Source organism: Capsicum annuum, chromosome 12 (assembly GCF_002878395.1).
Source record: "Capsicum annuum cultivar UCD-10X-F1 chromosome 12, UCD10Xv1.1, whole genome shotgun sequence".
Lineage (NCBI taxonomy): Eukaryota > Viridiplantae > Streptophyta > Magnoliopsida > Solanales > Solanaceae > Capsicum > Capsicum annuum.
Window position 1 is genome coordinate 197,311,817 of NC_061122.1, and position 19,915 is coordinate 197,331,731.

The following is a 19,915-nucleotide window of genomic DNA, read 5'->3' on the forward strand; positions in this document are numbered from 1 at the left end:
CAAAACATATTATATTGAAATACTTTTCGTTCCAACTAAGTAAAAATTTTATACAAAATATTTTAGACCCAATATTTATCCTTAAAAAAAGAAAATAAATAAGTTTTAAAATATTAAATGCACACAAATGAATTAAATGGGCTAACTAATTTGTGTTAATCAGGCCCAATTGTCAATTAGAGTGAAAAGGGCCCAAGCTAGGTGTGAGGAGGGGGAAAAACTTTCACAAAACTAAAACAATAGCTCTAACGGGGAATCAAACCTGCGACTTTAGCATTAAATTGAACCTCCTTAACCATTGAGCTACGCCTTACAGTATGTTGAGGGGGTTCATTAAAGCCATTATAGCCGTATAATTCAAAATTTGACTTATGTATATACAATGTAATTTTTCGGTTGAGAGGGTTCGAGTGAACTCCCTCACTTCAATGTAGATCCGCCCTTGGTTGGGATTCGGTTTTTGCTGTGTTGTTGTTGTGTGCGTATGTTTGTTGATATTGTGGAAGTTGTTGTTCGCTGTAAAGGGCAAAAGGGAAGATAGAGTTGGGTCGGGTCAGCTTGTGGGCTGTTGGGCCGATTTGGGGTTGATTTTGAAGCTGTTGGGCTGCTGTTGTTGTTTGTTAAAGTTGTTGGGCTGGCAGGTTAAAATAGCATACTTATCCCCTTAATTATGAGTTTCATAGCAACAGTTTCATAATTACATAATATAACAAGTTATATTTTGTATTTTTGCAAACTGTTGTTACAAAAATACAAATACATATGATTTTTACTGCTCTTATGATTGATATGTATTTTGTATTTTTGCAAATTGTTGCTACAAAGATAAAAATACATACAAATACATATGCTAAAAAATGTAATTTGATAAAAGTGTTGTTATTTTTTGTAATTTAATACTTAAGTATGCTACTTTATGTATTTCTTCCAATTAGAATTAAGGTGGGGGGTTTTAATTGTTGTTGGGCCGTCTAGATCAGCTAAGATTTGGGCTTGGGATGGATTAACACATTTAATTGGTAGGGAAAAGGACATGGCATGACCATTTTAAAAAAAAATGACTCTCATATGAAAAGGTGGACATGTTGTAGCCAGTCGGCTAAATTAATTCTCCTTTTTAGCCTTTTGGCCCAATTGGGCACATGCAATCTCTATACTCAATTGATACACTTTTATACTATATTGATACACTTTTTAAAAAAGAGAAAGAAAATTCTATGCAAGCACATGCAGTCCCTATACCCAATTGATACTCTTTTATACCACATTAATATACTTTTATACTATATTGATGCACTTTCAGTGTCCATATACTCAATTGATACTCTCTTATACTAGATTGATACATTTTTAGAATGCATTTAGAAATTATCTAGAGTCGTATAAAATATGTATCTAAATAATAATTGTAGTTAAAAAATGCATAGAATGTATATAAAAATACTATAATTATTATATAGAATATATGTATATATATAGAAACTGTTTCATTATTATATATAAATATATATCTTTAACAATTGTATTATATTAAAAGTATATAGTATTGTATTTTATTTATAAATAAGTAAAACTAAACTAAACAAATAGTATGTTATTTTAATAATATTGGTGAATGCAAAATAATCTTAAAAAAAAAAAGCAATTACTCAATTGTTTAAAAAGAATAAAAAATAGTAGAATCTTAAAAAAAAAAAAAAAGGAGCCATACCAAACTTATTACAATTCTTTGTGAGTGCTGGTTGATAGATCCATGCACTAGTGAAGTACGTGTAGTCGTCTAAGTATATAGTCGTGATAGTGGAGATTTTGGGGTAACCAATCACCATGATCGAGTGTTATTTTTCGGATTTTTAAATTTAGGTGTTAGTTTTGTTGAATTATTTTAGTTTTAGGTGTTATTTTTGTTCTTTCCCCTAATTGGTATTGGGGATTAAACCATTTAAGAGATAGCCTAAATGAATTGAAATTTTAATCAATTTATTAAAATCCAGCCAAGTTAATAAATCCATTGACCAATTGTATAGCAACTGTGGCCAAATAGATTTCAATTATGACTAAATCTGAATCAAAATTCGAAACAAGTTAATAATAGATTTAATTCCGAGTCTCTTGACTTAATAATATCGAATAAATACTTTTCGAATAATTAATTTGAAGAACAACTTATACGTTTAAATCAAAATTTTACCCGTTTGAATAAATTTTCAAGGTATCCTTCTATTAAAAAATTAATTTTTGATAAAAATAATTATTTAAGCAATCAAATTTTTACAACCTTGTATACGTGACTGTAGAAATGTATAATTTGTCACCTAAACGACAAAACTTATCCAAATGAGAATTTTCAAAAACATTTTTCCGGATAAATAAATATTTTGATTTTATTTGGAATCAAAGAAACTCAAGATTAAACTTAGTCGTGAAAGGCAAAAATTAGGTGTCAACAAGTACCCCTATAACTAGTCTCTTGAACCTCCTTATCAGGGTGTCTGTGCTCCTCCACTTCATAATCTCAAATCATCTCAATCTCTTTTCTCTTATCTTGTCTACCATAGAGACCACTCCCACTTTTTTCTAGATAACCTCAGTCATGATCCTTTCGCTTTTACTATGCCCACACATCCATCTCACATCCTCATCTCCACAACGTGTACCTTCTGAGCATGGGAGTTTTTAACTGGAGAGTATTCCACCTCATACAATAAAATCGATCTAACCACCACTCTATAGAACTTACCTTAAGCTTAGGTGGTACCTTTTTGTCACACAAGACTCCATGGCAAGCCTTCATTTCATCCATATCGTGACAATACGATGTATGCTATCAACATTATGTCCCCACTTCCCTGAATTACAGGCCTAAGTTAGTTAAAACTCTCTCTCTTGGGAAAAGTTTAGTATTAAGCCTTAATTTTACATTTGTCTCGTGTATCGCATCACAGAATTGCACTTCAATGTTTTTATTTTGGTCCTGCTCAACCTGAAACCTTTAGACTCCAACATATGTCTCCAAACTTCTACCTAGAATTAACTTTGTTGTAAGTCTCATCAATCAATACTATGTCATCGATAAATAACATACACCATTGCACCTTATCCTGAATAAACCGCGTCTACTCATCCATTACTAAGGCAAGTGGGAAAGATCTAAGAACTAACTCCTTGGTGTAACCCCATCTCAACTGAAAAGTGCTCCGAGTCTCCTCCCACCATTCTAACCTGAGTCTTGGCCCTATTGTGCATGTCCTTTATCGCCCTAATGTATGCCATCAGTACATCTCAGACTCTAGCACCTCCAAAGGACATCTCTCGAGACTTTGTTGTAAGCCTTTTCAGGGTCAATATACACTATATGTAAGTATCTCTTTCTTTTCCTATATTTCTTTGCCAGTCACCTCATAATATTGATGGATCCAGTAGTTGATCTTCCCTGAGTGAATTGAAATTGGTTCTCAGAAATGGATATTTTTCTTCTCACCCTCATCTCCATCACTCTTTCCAAAACCTTTACAGCGTGGCTTTGCAACTTGATCCCTATAATTGCTACAGTTTTGGATATCACCTTTTTTTGTAAAGTGGGATTATTATACTTCACCTACATTCGTTGGGCATCTTTGCCATCTTAAAAATAATATTAAACAACTCAGTCATCCACTCCATGCTGGCCTTGTCTGTGCTTTTTTAAGATTTCACCAAAATATCATCTGTACCTATCGTTGCTCCCTTATTCATCCTACTAATATCACGTTTAACCTCATCAATCTTAATATACTTATAACACCCAAAGTCCCTTAGTCTCTAGAAGTGCTCCAAATTACCAAATACAATGTCTCTGTCCTCTTCTCTATTAAAGAGTTTGTTGAAAATGCTTGTTATCTTTGCTTAATGAAGGTCTCTTTAACCAATACCTTGCCTTCCTTATCCTTGACGTAGTTCAATTGATCCAAGTCGAGATCCTTCCTCTCTCTCGCTTTTGAAAGCCTATATATTTTTTTATCCTCGCCTTTTTTCTTTAGCTCTATGTACAATCGCTCAGAAATTGTCGTCTTAGCCATCGTGACTGCTAACTTATCTTTCGTTTTCGCGGCTCTATAAACTTCCTTAAGCATCCATTTCTCCTCCTCATCCATGCACTCCACCCACTTTGCATACGCAACCTTCTTTGCTTCCACTTTGCGTTGGACTTCTCCACTCTACTACCAATCCCTTCGATGACCCCCAATATATACCCTAGCACCTCTCTAGTTGCTTCCCTGATGGAACCAGTTGTCCTATCCCATGTGTTGTTCACATCCCCGCTGCTACTCTAGGCCCACACAAGAATAAACTTTTCTCCATCTCCCGAGAAAGGGCAAGGGTAGGCCACCCTATTTAATCCTTGATCGATCATAAAGGTCTCTTTAGCCTATCCCTATTAATCTCCAAATATATCACCAAAAGCTTGTGTTGGGAAGTAAGATGCTCACTTAGGATAGCCTTGCAGTCCTTACAAAGGCCTTCATCACCTCTTAAAGAGTAAGTAATCTATCTAAGTCTTAGTTACCATGCTACAAAGGTAACCAAATAGTTCTCCTTCTTTAAAAAACACGAGTTAGCAATCACCAATTCTAAAGCTCTAGCAAAATCCAAAAGCAAGGCTCCACCTCCCTTTTTATTCCCAAAACCAAAGCTTCCATTAACATCATCAAAGTCACTAGAAGTTGTTCCAATATGGCCATGAAATCTCCACCAATCAAAATCTTCTTAGTGTGTTGTTTACCTCTCACAACTTTATCCAAATCTTCCCTAGAGTGCTTCTTGATCTCCTCATCTAGGCCCACTTGAGGGTAAGCACTAGTAATGTTCAAAGTAAGCCCCCCCAATGACTGGCTTAACCGTCTTCATCCTATCATTGATCCTTCTAACCTCTAGCACTTGCTTCCTAAGGTACGTGTGTACTGAAATGCCTATGTCGTTCTTATCCCTTGAGCCTTCTCAGTACCACAACTTAAATCCGTCTACGTCCTATTCTTTGGTGCCTACCTATCTAGTTTCCTGGACACAAGCTATATTAATCTTCCTCTTCTTAAAGATCTTCACCAGCTCTATGGCTTTCCCCGTCAATGACCCTATGTTCTAAGACCGTATTCTTAGTCTAGGAGAACACTTCACCCCCTTACCACTTCTACCCTGCCCCCCGCCCCCCTCCCCCGCCTTGACCTAAGACATGACCATAGTACACCATCATTCACCAAAGCCACTAAAAAGGAGTGAACTACACACATCAACAACATACCCAGTAAAACCCACAAGTGAGGTTTGAGAATGGTGAAGTGTACACAGACCTTTACCACTATCTCAGAGAGGTAAACTACACATGAATATTCTTAAAGAAACTGGATCTAGCGTATAATCTGAAAGGCAAAATAGCAAGCAACTATACTACAAACCAGAGAGAAAAACAAGCACTAAAATGGACGGAACTGGAAATCGGAAAAAGCAAGAAAGAACATAGAAAATGAAGCAATGGTATACTGTCTTTTGCACCACCACTATCCCAAAGTGATAAATGCAATGTTATCAATTACTAGCTTTAACTTTAACCAGTTTAGGATTCTGATGCAGGTGAAACAGCTAGTTGAGTTCTCAACACAACTTGGTCAAGGATACTAGTCTTTCACTTTCAGAATGAACAACAAATTTAATGATCAGTATCAACAAATACCACGAAAAAATGGAAGAAAAAGAAAAACCAGTTACAAAAACAATAACATACACGGTGCAATTCCACAAGTGGAATCTGAGCGTGGTATGTACACAGACCTTACCCCTATGTTGTGAAGGTAGTGAGATTGTTTCCAATAAATCCTCGGCTAAAGTAGAGCCTATCAAAGCACATTAAAGAAAATATACTAGAGAAAACAACAGTATCAACAAATAATACAATAACTGAAACAAACAGGACAGCAGACACAAAGAAAACCAATCATTTACAGTAAACTATACCAATACACACGAAATATACCCAGGATGCTCCTCCTCCAAGAAGCTCGTGTATTAAGCGTAGAGAGGACCTTCCCTTAGTACGAGAGGATCAGGAAGGACACACCTAAACAATCACAGACTCACAATTACCACTACGATCAGATGGTAACTATAATCTGGGAATTTCAAGATTGAAAGCATTCAAAATAGTGAAGGCTCTTGTGAATGTCTCAAAACGAAAAAATTCAGCTCCAATTTCTAAATAAATAAAATTATTTACAGAAACTGAAACCTACAAAAGTTATTGGTCTGAGAAAAGAAGATTCAAAAACAACTGAAAAGAACATTTCCTTTTCAATCTACCCCTAAACTTCCTAATATAAACTTCTATGCTGCTGGAAGTTTACAATCTCAATAGCTTTGTATAGGCTAATCTTCCTCAAGCAATGTTGGTCATTTGCTGTTTCTATTTTCTCTCTATGTATCAACATCCTTAGGATGCCGTCTATCCAATGTAACTATCCAAAATAATATATAGCTAGCTCCAAAAAGAGTCCAGAACTGGATGTCAAGGGAAAAGCACATCTCCTTCGTTAACCCAACGCACAAACTTCTCAGAGTATTGCCGGTGTGTCTTCTTCTTCTCTTTAGCATCAACAACGATATTTCTGCTAGTCTGCTCCTTCTATAATAAGAAATTTGGAAAGTAAAAAGAATTAGTCATGCATATTTATAGAGAAAATCAGAATAACAGTAAAAGGATAATTCATTATTTCATTATTTAAGGTGAAAGCACTACCTAATAAGGCTGCTGTTATTTAGATTTAACCACAACATTTAAATATTCTAAACTCTGAGTGAACTGACCTTCAAGCCTGGCACGGAATCACTAGCGGAGAGGTCTGTTTCTGCTTTAAGCTCATTTGTTACACTATCTGATGACAAGTCCCGAGATGGAGAAGCCATGATTGAAGATCTGCACAGACGGAATAAGCTTAAGATTTGACAGCAAAAGTAGAACTATATATACAAACTAGGCCATTAAGGCCTTGTTTTCCTAAAACGATCAGTCTGACGTGTATAAAGGTGGTGCATTTCCAAATGATGACAAATCTGACAGCAGAATTAACTTGAGTAAATGATGATTGATACTAAAGAGTCTTGTTTTCAAATTTTGTATTACATCAACTTTAAGCCAGTCAAAATATACAACACTAACCCACAAAACAGACAATCCCTTCTCACTACCATGCGCTAGAAAGACCATTATTTTCCTGTTTCGTTTTTGCACCATTTTTGTCATTAATAAATGACGTTGCTAACCTATCAAGCCTGAGCACTCAAAAACATTTTATTACAAGCCACTAAAAACACTTAGCTGCATGAATCTTGAAGTTTGGCTCCTTGCTGTTGCAGTAACATCAGCAAGCGAATGACATTTTTTTTGGGACAAAGAATCAGCAAGAGAATTGATGAAGTTACCACAATCAGCATTTAAGGTAGAACTACAACAACATAACCAATGTAACCCCACCAGTGGGTGTGTAAGCAGCCTTAACCCTACCTTGAGAAGGTAGAGAGGTTGTCTCCGATAGACCCTCAAATCAAGTATAACATATCAAACAATCAACATTTAAGGTATTTAATATATTCTTTCTTTCCCTCCCCCTCTCTTGTTTCAGGATAAGTATTCTATTCCTTCCCAATCCTGTGCTTCACCTTAAGCATTGGTTAGACTATGAGGACACCTCTAATATGTTTCTTCATCAACTTTTCTTTATGTATTGGTCATCGAACAGAAAGTATACCTGTCATATGTTTCTTCTGCACCTGAATTTCCCGATGAAGAGAGCCAATCAACATCTAGAAAATTTGAGGAATCAAACAAAGCACCTTCTTGAAATTTAAAGCAATCACTTCCGAGAGCTTGCTCTAACTGCATATCATTGAAAAACTGTTTGCTTGACAGTGAGGGGTTGTACCTATAACAAGAAAAACAAGCACCAGTAAGCGATGAGTTATTTCAAAGTAGGATTTTTTTTTCCAAATAGCATCACCTCAGCTCCAGTAAAAGATGAAGAATAAAATTTTAAAAACATCACTGGTTAAACCTCGGTTAGAAAATAAGTCTTTAGCAAACAGAATTTTTCAAGTTGCAACATGGCGATACCTTAACTTCACATACAGCCATGAGGTTAAGTGTGATAAGGTAAGTGCAGTTTTGGTAAGATATCACACATTAATCTTTGTTAAAAGATACATTTTGGTAAGATACAATACATTAATCTTTGTTAAAAGATACATTTTGGTAAGATATCATACATTGATCTTTGTTAAAAGATACATGCAACAATGCATGAAGCATTCGAAATCATTCAACCTTCAAGTGCATTGGTCCATGGAAGCATGAAGGAACCATGAGTGAGATGTTTTTCTACCGCAAGTAGCAGTCAGCACCCATTCGATGAAATATCCAATGACATCATGAATCACCTGAATATGTTACTGCTCCAAATGAATTTATGAAGCACAGAAAATCTAAACCAAGCTACCTGGTAAACGGAATATCACTGTCACAGGCAGAAATTTCTGGTGTGGACTCCGAAATACCCTTACAACCTTTTCCACTGTCAGTGAAAGGCTGATAAGTGTCTTCAGTCTGATCTATATCAGTTTCTTTACCATGAGAGCTGCTACCGCAACTTATGTTTCCTTCTGATAGCGATCTTTTAATAAATGACCTGCGTATTAACAAACTGCTTCGCTAACAGCTTTGATACAATTGTCTGGCAAACAGAAAAAGTTCCTTTCTGTTTTGGATACTTGACCAGAAAAGAAGATTAACTTGAAAAATTAATCAGCTTTGAGAAGTACATTCTCCAATTTTTTCATTTCGCGGTGGACACATATATCAGAATCATCTTTAACCTTCATATCAGTTAGATGGTTAGCAGTCAGGCTTACAGTGAAAATCAGAATCATCTCTAACCTTTTTATCAGTTAGGTGGTTACAAGTCAGGCTCACAGTGAAGATGAGCAAAATGAGTGAATCTCATGGATTAGCATAATATTATACCAGACAAATAGTGATTCTACAGAATGACCTCTAAACAGTAAAAAACATTTTGTAAGAGAGAATTCAGACATTCAAACAGTAGAAAACAATCTGGAAGAGAGCATGTAGACCTTTAAACAGTAAAAAACAATCTGGAAGAGAGAAACAAGCGATCAATAAGTCTGCCTTGTAATGGATCATTCATACCTAGATCTTTCTGCAGCTGGACTTGATCCATGCCTCGTAACATCATAATGCTGATCTGGATTCAATTCCCACAGAGCTGGCCCACCCTCTTCTGGCTGGAAGTGGCCCAAGAACCTGGAAATGACACCACATTAGTCATTACTCATAGTTAATTTTTAAGATGCCCTTATCTTTTTGAATAAGAGCCATATGGAACTTATTGTTAAGGAAATAATTCACTTACACATTAATGGCATCTTGTTTCTCAGGGTCCATGTACGCATTACTGTAGAAGCGCTGAAGCGTCCGAAAGAGCTCTTGAGACCTTGTTGTTGCTTTCCATTGGCCTCGTATTTCTGAAAATATCTGCTTGTGTTCCATATTCATCAGTACAGCAGATGGTAATAGCGAGCATATTATTAATGCATAAGCCACAACTTCAGTAACAAACAGTATGCTAATGTTTGGTCACAAACGAAGAACTGGAACAGGGAGCAACAAGAAATCGTATTTTTTATTGGAAACTCAAATTTTGCACCATATATAGAATACTTTTATTCATCTTAATCACTCTCACATAAAGCAACAAAAAGAAGGTACTATTGTGCAGGGTTTCAGCAAGCTAAATCATAGATTTCAAGTAACAAAATGACATGCACTTAAACATATTGTTCCATGTGGTGCAGTGAAGTCTCGTTACATGAAATTAAATTTGCAAAAAACAAACAATTTCGATTAAATATCATTAAAAGTATGTCTAAATAATCAATTTCCGGATTATGGCAACCAACTGTTGTCCTCTATCCCCACAAGCCCTGCCCATTATGCACTGAATTTCAAACCGTGAGCCACTAGCCCTCGGGGATTCTTGGTTATCAACAAAATATATTGTCCATCATCCCGTCCACTTAAATGAAGATACCTTCTAAATAGGGCATCAGAAATTCAATGGACTGAAAGAATCCATTCCACAAAACCAACCCATTACTATAGTTAACATTAGAAGATAGAACAAGAAAGTTGCAGAATTTCTCATAAATAACAACGATAGATTACCTTATTATGTGCAGCAGATCCACCATATTGTATTGCAAGAGTGTCTCCCATTTCTTCGTAGATCTGCATTAGGTCATGTGCTATAGGAGAATGTGAATCAATGTTGATGTTGTCCACATCTACAAAGCCTAAGGCATGCAGCTGATGGGCCAGAGCAACCCGCCCATATGCATACTGGCCAACATTTGTCCGATCCAAACAGTCTACACAATTCGTTCTTAAGACTCCCTTTTGGACTGATAGAAGTTTGACATAGTAAGCTCCACAAAGATCATCACACACATTGTTCATTTCAACGTCCATTTCGTAAAGGTCCTTTCTAGCACGGCCTTCTCTGTTTCCACAGCTGCAAATAAGATCAACGTGCAGAAAAAAAAGGAGCTTTGATCCTCTAGAGAAGGCAACACACATAAATTGAACATAAACACCATAACCAGTGTAGTCCCACTAGTGGGCTCTGGGACAAATTGAACCTACCCCTGGTGAAAAGTAATATACAGTAGAAACTTTTTCAACTACTGAAAAATACGCAAGAAATCATGTGAACATCAAGTGCTTTAGCTTTAGGCTCTCTCTCTATCTCTCTGTGTGTCTTACATGAATTGATCCAATCTATTTATTGACTGTCAATCTATTTATCTTTTATGCATTGAAGTGAAAGAAAAATATTAACCAGATTGCAACAGAACTATATGTAAGTAAATGCACCAACTAATTCCTCAACATATACCCCAACCAACACATGTTGTATGCAAAAATACCACGAAAAGCTAAACAAACATCTAAGCTTTGTAGCACAAACAGTTTTGCAAGGATCCTTCTAAGTAAAATAACAATTTGAGAACAATCAACTCTAACGAACTAATAAACTAAAATCTTCAAAGAATTATTTTGATTGGCAACTCACCTGATGGATGAAAGTTTTAGCAACTCATCAGTTCTTGAAGTAGGGATAAGCTGACACTGGAGAAAGCCAGTTAACTCCAAAGCATTAGTAGCCACCTCGCCTAGACGTGTCAAGGCCTTTGTAGCTTTCCTGGAAGAGAGATGCCAGATTGTCATCAAACCCATAGATCAGTAATATAGTTTTAAAAAAAAAAAGTAAAAACAATTACAAAGGAAAAACGAATAGGAGAGACAGCAACAATGTACATTCTCGGGTGTTTGTTTATATCCCAGTGAAGAAATCTCAAGCGGTCATCCACAGGAAGATCTTTATTTATGAACTCAATCGCATCTGCAAATTCTGCACGAAGAATCGTTTCTCTGGGCCTCTTCTCATGAGTCTGCTTAACATAAAAATTACAAACTAAGGGGAAAATGTCAAAGAGTACTGCTCGTAATGAAAATATGGACTGAATCATGAAATATATTACCTTAATCAAGTTTAATATAATAATTGGATTTCCATATCTTTGAACAAGATCTTCAAAGTGAAGTTTGGTGGCTTCAAACTTAAAGTCCTTCCTAGACACTAAAGGGTAAGAGAGTCAATGGAAATTGAGCATATGGATATTCCCAAAAATCTTAAAGAGTATTTGGGACATACATATGATGTCAGGTTTCATATTCAAGCGCGAAGTTTCTTGTGACCAAAAAAGAGGTATTGAACCACGGTTTTGCACAACTGCGCTTACTCCAAAAGGGGACCCTTCAGGTTCATCTTCGGACACAATCTGTTCTGTCTCAACATCATTTGCTACACAACCCTTTGCATTTACTCCTCTTTTTAAATATCTGCATGAAATAAAAGAAATAAAAACTCAACACAACATAAATGGTTACGTACTTACTGATGTTGAGGTCACTATGTATTTCATGAGTATCACATTAAGCGTTCACATGAAAAGTAATTTAAAACACCTAAGAGAGAAGAGAACTTTCTTCATAATTTGCTGTTACCTTGTTCCAGGCCACTTGCCAGAACTTAAAATAGCAAACAAAGATGGCGTATGCTTTAATTATACGAACCTGGTACCAGCATAATGGCGAGAACGTCTAGCAATAAGGGTTAAGATGAAGTCCTGCGCAGAAATAGTAAGTGTTGCCTGTTCCATAAAACACAAGAAAATCATATGCTGTTGAAAGTATGATCTTACTTATGGCGACATTTAATAAGTAAATCAAAGATCATGGTGGCATTTAATAAGTAGATCAAACATAAACGAACACAAAGATATACTCTCAGATAAAATCACAAACTGTTTGCATCCAAGTGAGTACACAAACTAAGCTTATAGCAATGTGATATCATCATATCAAAAAACCATCCTACCCAGTTACATTGAGCTAAGAATTAGATTTCCTCTAGGTTACACGTACAAATCTAAAAGAACATTTTCAGACAGAAAATACCTGTTTAAAGAACCCATAGACTAGTGCAACAGTCCAGAGAGTATTCTGGAGTTGACTGTGAATTTCTCGAGTTAAGAATTCATTCCACACAAACATTGTCTCATAAAGGGCAAGTCCTGTCTTTGAGTTGCTCAGGTTCTTCTGAAAACTAAGCATAATATGATAGGAGTAGCTGAAAAAGTAATCCTTGGTAAGATCCATGCTGCGCAGGAGCTTTTTGTATCTATTTTTCCAAAAAAGGAACCAAAAGAAAAAAAGTGAGTAATATTAATTTGATGCAACAAATAAATAGAGGGTAGAGGACAAAAATATTGAAATAGGAAACATAATATATGTGTAGCTGGAATCCTGAAGATACCTCGTCTCATTCAACATGTAAAAAATAACATCAGAACACCACTGTAATTTGCCCACTGTATACTTTCAGGAAATGAACTGGCAATGGGCTCTATGAACAACTTAGCTACAAAAGGCTCAACTATAAACATTCTAAGTATACTCGTCCCATGAGCATCTGAGTGACTCGATCAACATGAAATTCACTGGACAGCGAATACGTTACAAGGTGTATTGGTAAAATAGTATCAACTACCTCAACAACATAGGACTTCTTATAGAATGCAAAATTCAATTGTCACACAAATACAAGAATATTAAAACAAAAAATAAAACCAAATAGATAACAGGTTGCATAAATATACAAAGATACAAAGAAATCAGAAGTGTTTTCGTTGCATTATAATGCTTTCCTAAAAAGAACTATGGACAATTTACACTGGCATGAAGAATTGACTAAAGACCTGTTTTCATCCTTAGAATAAGCCAGATCGGAAAGCACAGTAGAATTTGGAACTGGGAACATCTCGCTCTTAGTGATAGCGTAAATAGGATGACCGCATATTTTTCCTATTTTCCTTCTTTCCGTGATGACCAAAATGTAATAAGGTCCCAAGAACTTTATAAAACCTAGAACAAAAAAGGAAACATTAGTTGCATGAAACACTATCACACATATATTAATGGGTGACACTTTGAAAGCAAAATATACCAATAATTCCATAGCAGCGGGAAACAAATTTAAGCCCTCCAGTAGACTTGTTTCCTTCATGTATTCTATTTAGGAGGTCTATGCATTCAGATTCTGAATATGTGGTAGGATCTTCATGAATGATTAGCTCTGAAGATTCCAATCGATCAATCTTTAATACTTTCCAAAAAGTTTTGGTCTTATCCCATCCTATCATGTAGAAGTTCTGTCCCATATAGAAATAAGTTAAATATAATCAAGCATTTAGTATAACAAGACATATTTAATGACTATACGACTGCGCATAATGACATGTTTAGGTCTAAGTCAGTAAGTTCAGCATTGTAGAAAATCTGACCTACCAAAATGGGAAAAATAAGTAAACGGCATATTATTTCAAAACTACAGCCTTAGAATGTCGGAAAGCAGATATACTGAAATCTATACAGGTAAAAAGCATGTAACTTGGTACCTAAATCTGTACTCCGTAGTATTTATTGCTCATTGTTGATGCATTCAATAACGCAGAAACAAGAAAAGTAGAAAGGAAAAAAAAAGGCGGGAAGCTTGCGCAGGTCAAATGCACCTATCAAGCTGGGCAGATGGGATTGCACGTGTTTATGGATTGAACGAGATTCAAGCTAGGGAAATGGTGTCAAACAGGAGCTTGAACAAAACTAAGGAAAATCAAACTAAAGTTTACCCAAAAAGTGAGATCAATATATCTCTTGATATTGAAAAGTTAATATGGCTATACATTTGAAACCATAAAACTCCAACAATCTAAAACAAGAGCTGCATATAAACATATGAAAGAGTACAAGTCTACATTTAACAAAAACAATTACTCTCTAGTCTCTCCTTCTCAATTTATCTAGCTTGCAGAGTTTAACTGACTAACTTATAGAGGCTAATCGGACTAACAAAAAGGGCAGCCTGGTGCTCTAAAGTTCCCACTATACACGGGGTCCAGGGAAGGACCGGACCGCAAGGGTCTATTCTATGCAGCCTTACACTGCATTGCTGCACGATGCAGTTTCCACGGCTTTTAAATTGGACTAAAACTAATTTCAACTAAACTTCAGATACTCAAACACAGTGCAAAAATTATTCTTAGTTCCAATTCTTCCATATATCAAAAAAATGAAAACTTACATTTCAAAGTGTTATCCAAACTTCATCAAATTCTCAAAGAAGTACAGAACATTTTTAGCAGAACTATAAATTCCATTTCTAAGTACACAGATCAAAAATGACATCAAATAAATAAAATAGTCAGAGCATATACCGAACGAGTCTCATAAAGCCGAAACTTCTGCATATAGAAGCCATTGTTGTCGCTGTTCGGCTGTAAATTAATTACATGCCGTTGCTGCGGCTTGCTGTCTGTTCCCATGCTTCCTAACTCCAAAACCTCTAAACAAAAAAAATGCAAATCAGCTCAGAAACATAAAACTAAATGCTTAACAACATTCGCAAACAGTAAAATCATAAACACAAGTTCAAAAAATGAAAAAAAAAAAAAATTGGAAAAATGACTGATGAAAATCAGAAATGAGGAAATGAACACATAAAACTTTTTAAGAAAAAATCAGTCAACTCACACACAGCAAAATTAAATGCTTCCAAAATTAGCTTACTGTAGAATCATAAATTCAAATTCAAAGATTGAGAAAAATAATTTTAAAAATTGGAAAAATGACTGATGACAATCAGAAATGAACACATAAATTTTTTTTTAACAAAAAAAACACAAGCCAATTCAAGCACACCAAAACCAAATGCTTCACGAAATCCGAAAACAGTAGAATCATAAATTCAACTTCAAAAACTGAAAAAAAAAAATGTCTGATAAAATCAGAAATGAACACATTAAAATTTTAAGAAAAATCAAATATCAACTCACAGACAGAAAACCTAAATGCTTCACGAAATTCACAAACTGAAGAATCATAAACTCAAGTCCAAAATCTGAAAAAAAAAAAAAAAAAAAAAAAAAGGAAAAATGACTGATAAAAATCAGAAATGAACACATAAAACTTTTTTTTTAAAAAAAAAAATCACAATCCAACTAACGCATAGCAAAACTAAACTCTTCAGAAAAAAATTGCAAACAGTAGAATCACAAATTCAACTTAAAAAATCCATTTTTTAAAAAAAAAAATCGAAAACAGACTGATGAACACATAAAACTTTAAAAAACAAAACACAAGTCAACTCAAGCACAGCAAAACTAAATGCTTAACACAAAATTCGCAAACTGTAGAATCAAAAATTCAACTTCAAAAAATTGAAAAAATGAACTAATGATTAACCAGAAATGAAGAAACGAGCACATAAATTTTAAAAAAAAAAAAAAAAAACACAACAGACACCAAACCTAAATGCTTCACACAAAATTTGCAAACAGTAGAATCATAAATTCAACTTCAAAAATCGAAAAATAAAATTATCAAAGAATTCGAAAAAATGAGAAATGAATAAATTATGAATGAAGGAGGAAAAGATCAACCGATGCAATGAATTCACAACAATGATGAATTGTGAAGGATGGAGGAGATCGGAGAAGGAACAAGCTCCGGTGACTATGTCCACAAAATGAATGGCTTATATATATATTGGATCAATTTTTTTTGTTGTTGAAAAAAATAAAAATATGAAAATGAAATTATGTACAGGTAAGCATAAAAAGGAACTTTTTCAAAAATCTGGGTATAATAATTGAATCATCATCATACTGTCCATAATCTTGTTATTCTCCAGATTTTTGGTATTTGGTTTTGATAATTTTTTTTTTTTTTTTTTATTTTTTAAAAAAAAAAAAGTGGATATATTTAAAATTTTAAAGTATTATAGTAACAAATAATTTTCTTGCAAAAGTTTATTTTCTGAGGTTATAATATTTTAAGTATTATTTTTTACTAAATATTATTTAGATAATTAGGTGTGTATGTTCAAGAGTGAATTACGAATTGAGCTAATCTTATGAATTGAATGAGCTATTCTTACGTGTAATGATGTGATGGAATTTATAATTCTTTTTTCCTAACGATCTTACGTGACTCGCTAGTAAGATTTTACGCGGAAAGTATTCATGGCGCGAAGTTCATTAATAAGAGAATACACTATATGTAATAATTTGACGGTAAGATTTTTTTTTACTAAGTAATACTCGTTCATTTACGAATTAGATCAATTTGAATTAAGTGAGTTTTCCTTGCGTAAAATGATGAAGGAGGTAATTTATTCTTATTCAATACTCTCATTATGAAACCGAAAGTTACGTGATTCACCACCTAGATTTTACGCGAGAAGGTTCATGTCGTGAAATTTGTTAGCGACAAAAGAATTAGTACGTTATATTTGATAATGTGATGGTAATTTAATTACTATAACTCAGTGATCTGATAATCAAGTGGGAAGGTTAATTTGTTAATGATGCGAAATTAATTAACGACAACCTATTAATATGTTACATTTAATAATGCGATTGTGACTTACTATAACTCTATGCTCTTATAATCGAGCGGAGTGGTTACATGGCTAATCCATTAGATTTTATGCAGGAGTTGTTTGTTGCATGAAATTCATTAACGATCAAATCATTAGTAAGGAGTTTTAATTTTGCACTTAAATACCTTGTTTAACACCTAGATTAATTTCAAGAATATTTCTTATCTTAACTAGTTGAGGTGTACGTGTGTGTACCTTATTTTAATAAGTTCAAACGTTAAGACAAATATTTTATTTGTTTAAATAATAAATATAAATACAATAATTAAATTCAACATTTTTTGAACATGTAAAGATGGAGAACAGATTTAATTAGTACTAATAGATAGCTAAGATACAAATAATATAGGTGGAATAAATTAACAACCCCTTAAATTACGATGTTTAGAAAGAAAACTCACGATGTTTTTTTTTTTGTTTTTCCAAGAAACTTTTTAGTCCTTCTATGGTTTTTGTTTTGTAAAAGTTAGCCAAAAATTTGAGTCATAGAAGAATGTTTTGTTTATCAAAAATATTAATTGAAACCTCTTGTTTTTCTAAAAATATGTCTGCTTTTTATTTTGCCAGAACAATAGATAGTTTTGTTAGAACTCTCACGAGTCTAAAATGCAAATAGTTTTGTTTAGATTCCTATTACAATTTAGTTTGCCTAAAATAACAAGTATTTTTTATTTTTCAAAAAATATTTATTATTAGTGTTTATGTATAATTATAGATTTAAAAAATTAGTAAAAAAATGATTTTATCTATTGCAGAAACTTTTAATGAAGGGTAAAAAGTTCAAATCACTTTTCTAAGGGTATTCACACTTTTAATACATAATATATATATATAGATATAGATTATAGATATAGATATAGATATAGATTTTGCCTTTTTTAACAATACTAATTACTCTTATCAAAACTTAAAATTAGAACAAAAATTCCTACCAAAGTCACCAAATTTATTTATCATGCTTTCTTTAGTATTTTGTCATTCTTCTTTACTTTAGTGTTTTTTTCGAACTCCTTGGAATTGCTTTGCGCTAAATTGAGGCTTTACTGGAAACAGCTTGATGGCCCTAATTTTTATCTCTCAAAATAAGGATAAAATCTATATATGTACTATCATTTTAAAATTTTACATATAAAATATACTAAATATATTATTATTATCGTGATAATGCAATGAGATAAAAATAGGAAATTATCTAATTTGGTTTTCAAGTAGTTCAACCAAAAGATTAAAAATCGTCATGTGCAAGATCTAAATTAAATTATGTATGCCTCTCTCTTCCCCAATTAAATATATATTGAAACTAAAAGTCGACATAAGCAAAACATAATGTTATCAAATGTTTCATTCAATTACTAATTATTTATAGTTTAGAAAAATTCAACACTAGAAGATTTTTTGAACATGTTATCAAAGAAAATCACGTCGGCAAAAGCGAAAACATATATACAATGTTTCATTTAGTTATGATTATTTATTTATTAATCGGCTAATTAATTTAATTACAACTGCTTTTTATACATTTTGACACGGCTATACTTATAATCGACTATTACATTATTTAATTATAGTTATATTTATGATCAACCATCTCATGTAATTGCACTTATACTTATTATCAATTGCCGCTTCATTTAATTAGGGTTATTTTTATAATTGGCGACCTTATTTAATTACGGTTATTTTTATAATTGGCGATCTCATTTGAATTATAATTATACTTATAATCAATTTTCTCATTTAATTAAGGTTATTTTTATAATCAACCGTCTCGTTTAACTACAATTATTCTACAATCGACTATCTCATTTAGTTATAGTTATTTGTATATTCATATATCATTTAATTAAGATTAAATTTACAATTGACACTCTGACAGTCATATTTTAATTACGATTAATCTTATTAACAACCATCTCATTGTTCAATTTCAGTTATTCTTATAAAGCACTATCTCATTTTGTTGCAATTATGCTTAGAACGATCGTTTCATCATTTAACTGCAACTATTCTTATTATTTATCGTTTCATTTAATTACTGATATATTTAGAATTGATTGTCTCATCATTTGATTATGACTATTCTTCTACGATCTCATTAGTTGCAGTTATTCTTATAAATATTCGACCATCTCTTCATTTAATTACGATTATTTTATAATCGAATGTCTCATTTAATTACAATTGTGCTTATGATTAATTATTTCATCATTTATAATGGCTATATTTGTGATTGATTATCTCTCTTAGTTATCTCTGTTCTTATGATCGACTGTCTCATCATTTAATTACAGTTATGTAATAATTGATTGTCTCGTTTAACTATAATTATTCTCATGATCAACTGTCTCATCATTTATTGGTTTATTATTGCGATCGATTATCTTTTTTTCATTTAACTATAATTATTCTTATGATCAACTACCTCATCATTTATAACAGTTATTATTGCGATCGATTGTCTCTTTTTTGTTTAACTACAGTTATTCTTGTGATCAGATATCTCATCATTTATAACGGATTCTTATAATCGACTATCACATTTACTTATGGTTATTCTTATGATCGACTGTCTTATTATTTAGTGACGGTTATTTTATAAACGACTGTCTCACTTAATCACACTCATTCTTATGATCGAATGTTTCATAGTTTATAACAATTGTTATTACGATCGACTGTCTTATTTAATTACGATTATTCTTATGGTTAACTCATCATTTTATTAGAATTATTTCTATAATTAATATACTCACCTA

At 33.3% G+C, this 19,915-nt stretch overlaps 1 protein-coding gene across 5 annotated transcripts; it reads right to left on the minus strand.

Annotated features, from left to right (window-relative positions):
• Positions 1-6,193: 6,193 nt before the first annotated feature.
• Positions 6,194-16,445, minus strand: LOC107851208 (phosphoinositide phosphatase SAC2). 5 transcript variants are annotated; one of them, XM_016696146.2, is made up of 17 exons: positions 16,159-16,445; positions 14,935-15,062; positions 13,668-13,872; positions 13,420-13,585; positions 12,620-12,842; positions 12,236-12,312; positions 11,814-12,001; positions 11,641-11,738; positions 11,417-11,550; positions 11,172-11,300; positions 10,265-10,598; positions 9,453-9,574; positions 9,230-9,343; positions 8,520-8,708; positions 7,776-7,949; positions 6,835-6,943; positions 6,194-6,652 (listed from the first exon to the last, which is right to left on the minus strand). In XM_016696146.2, exons 2-17 carry the CDS (start codon positions 15,040-15,042, stop codon positions 6,536-6,538), a joined length of 2,487 nt encoding a protein of 828 aa, XP_016551632.1. In that variant the 5' UTR covers positions 15,043-15,062; positions 16,159-16,445; the 3' UTR covers positions 6,194-6,535. The 5 variants fall into 5 exon arrangements, 3 of the variants coding, with proteins under 3 accessions (XP_016551632.1, XP_047256897.1, XP_047256898.1); XM_047400941.1 differs by having other exon boundaries at positions 10,265-10,610; positions 14,935-15,060; positions 16,159-16,444; XM_047400942.1 differs by lacking the exon at positions 8,520-8,708 and having other exon boundaries at positions 10,265-10,610; positions 16,159-16,444.
• Between the last annotated feature and the right edge of the window lie 3,470 nt (positions 16,446-19,915).

What these genes read in the sequence shown, in the direction of transcription:
- LOC107851208 (XM_047400941.1), bottom strand. Translation starts at nt 15,042, where the DNA reads ATGGGAACAGACAGCAAGCCGCAGCAACGGCATGTAATTAATTTACAG. An exon ending in CGCCATTATGCTGGTACCAG is followed by an intron (nt 12,002 to 12,235) that starts GTTCGTATAATT and finishes TATTTCATGCAG; the next exon opens with ATATTTAAAAAGAGGAGTAA. An exon ending in TATGAAACCTGACATCATAT is followed by an intron (nt 11,739 to 11,813) that starts GTATGTCCCAAA and finishes CTTACCCTTTAG; the next exon opens with TGTCTAGGAAGGACTTTAAG.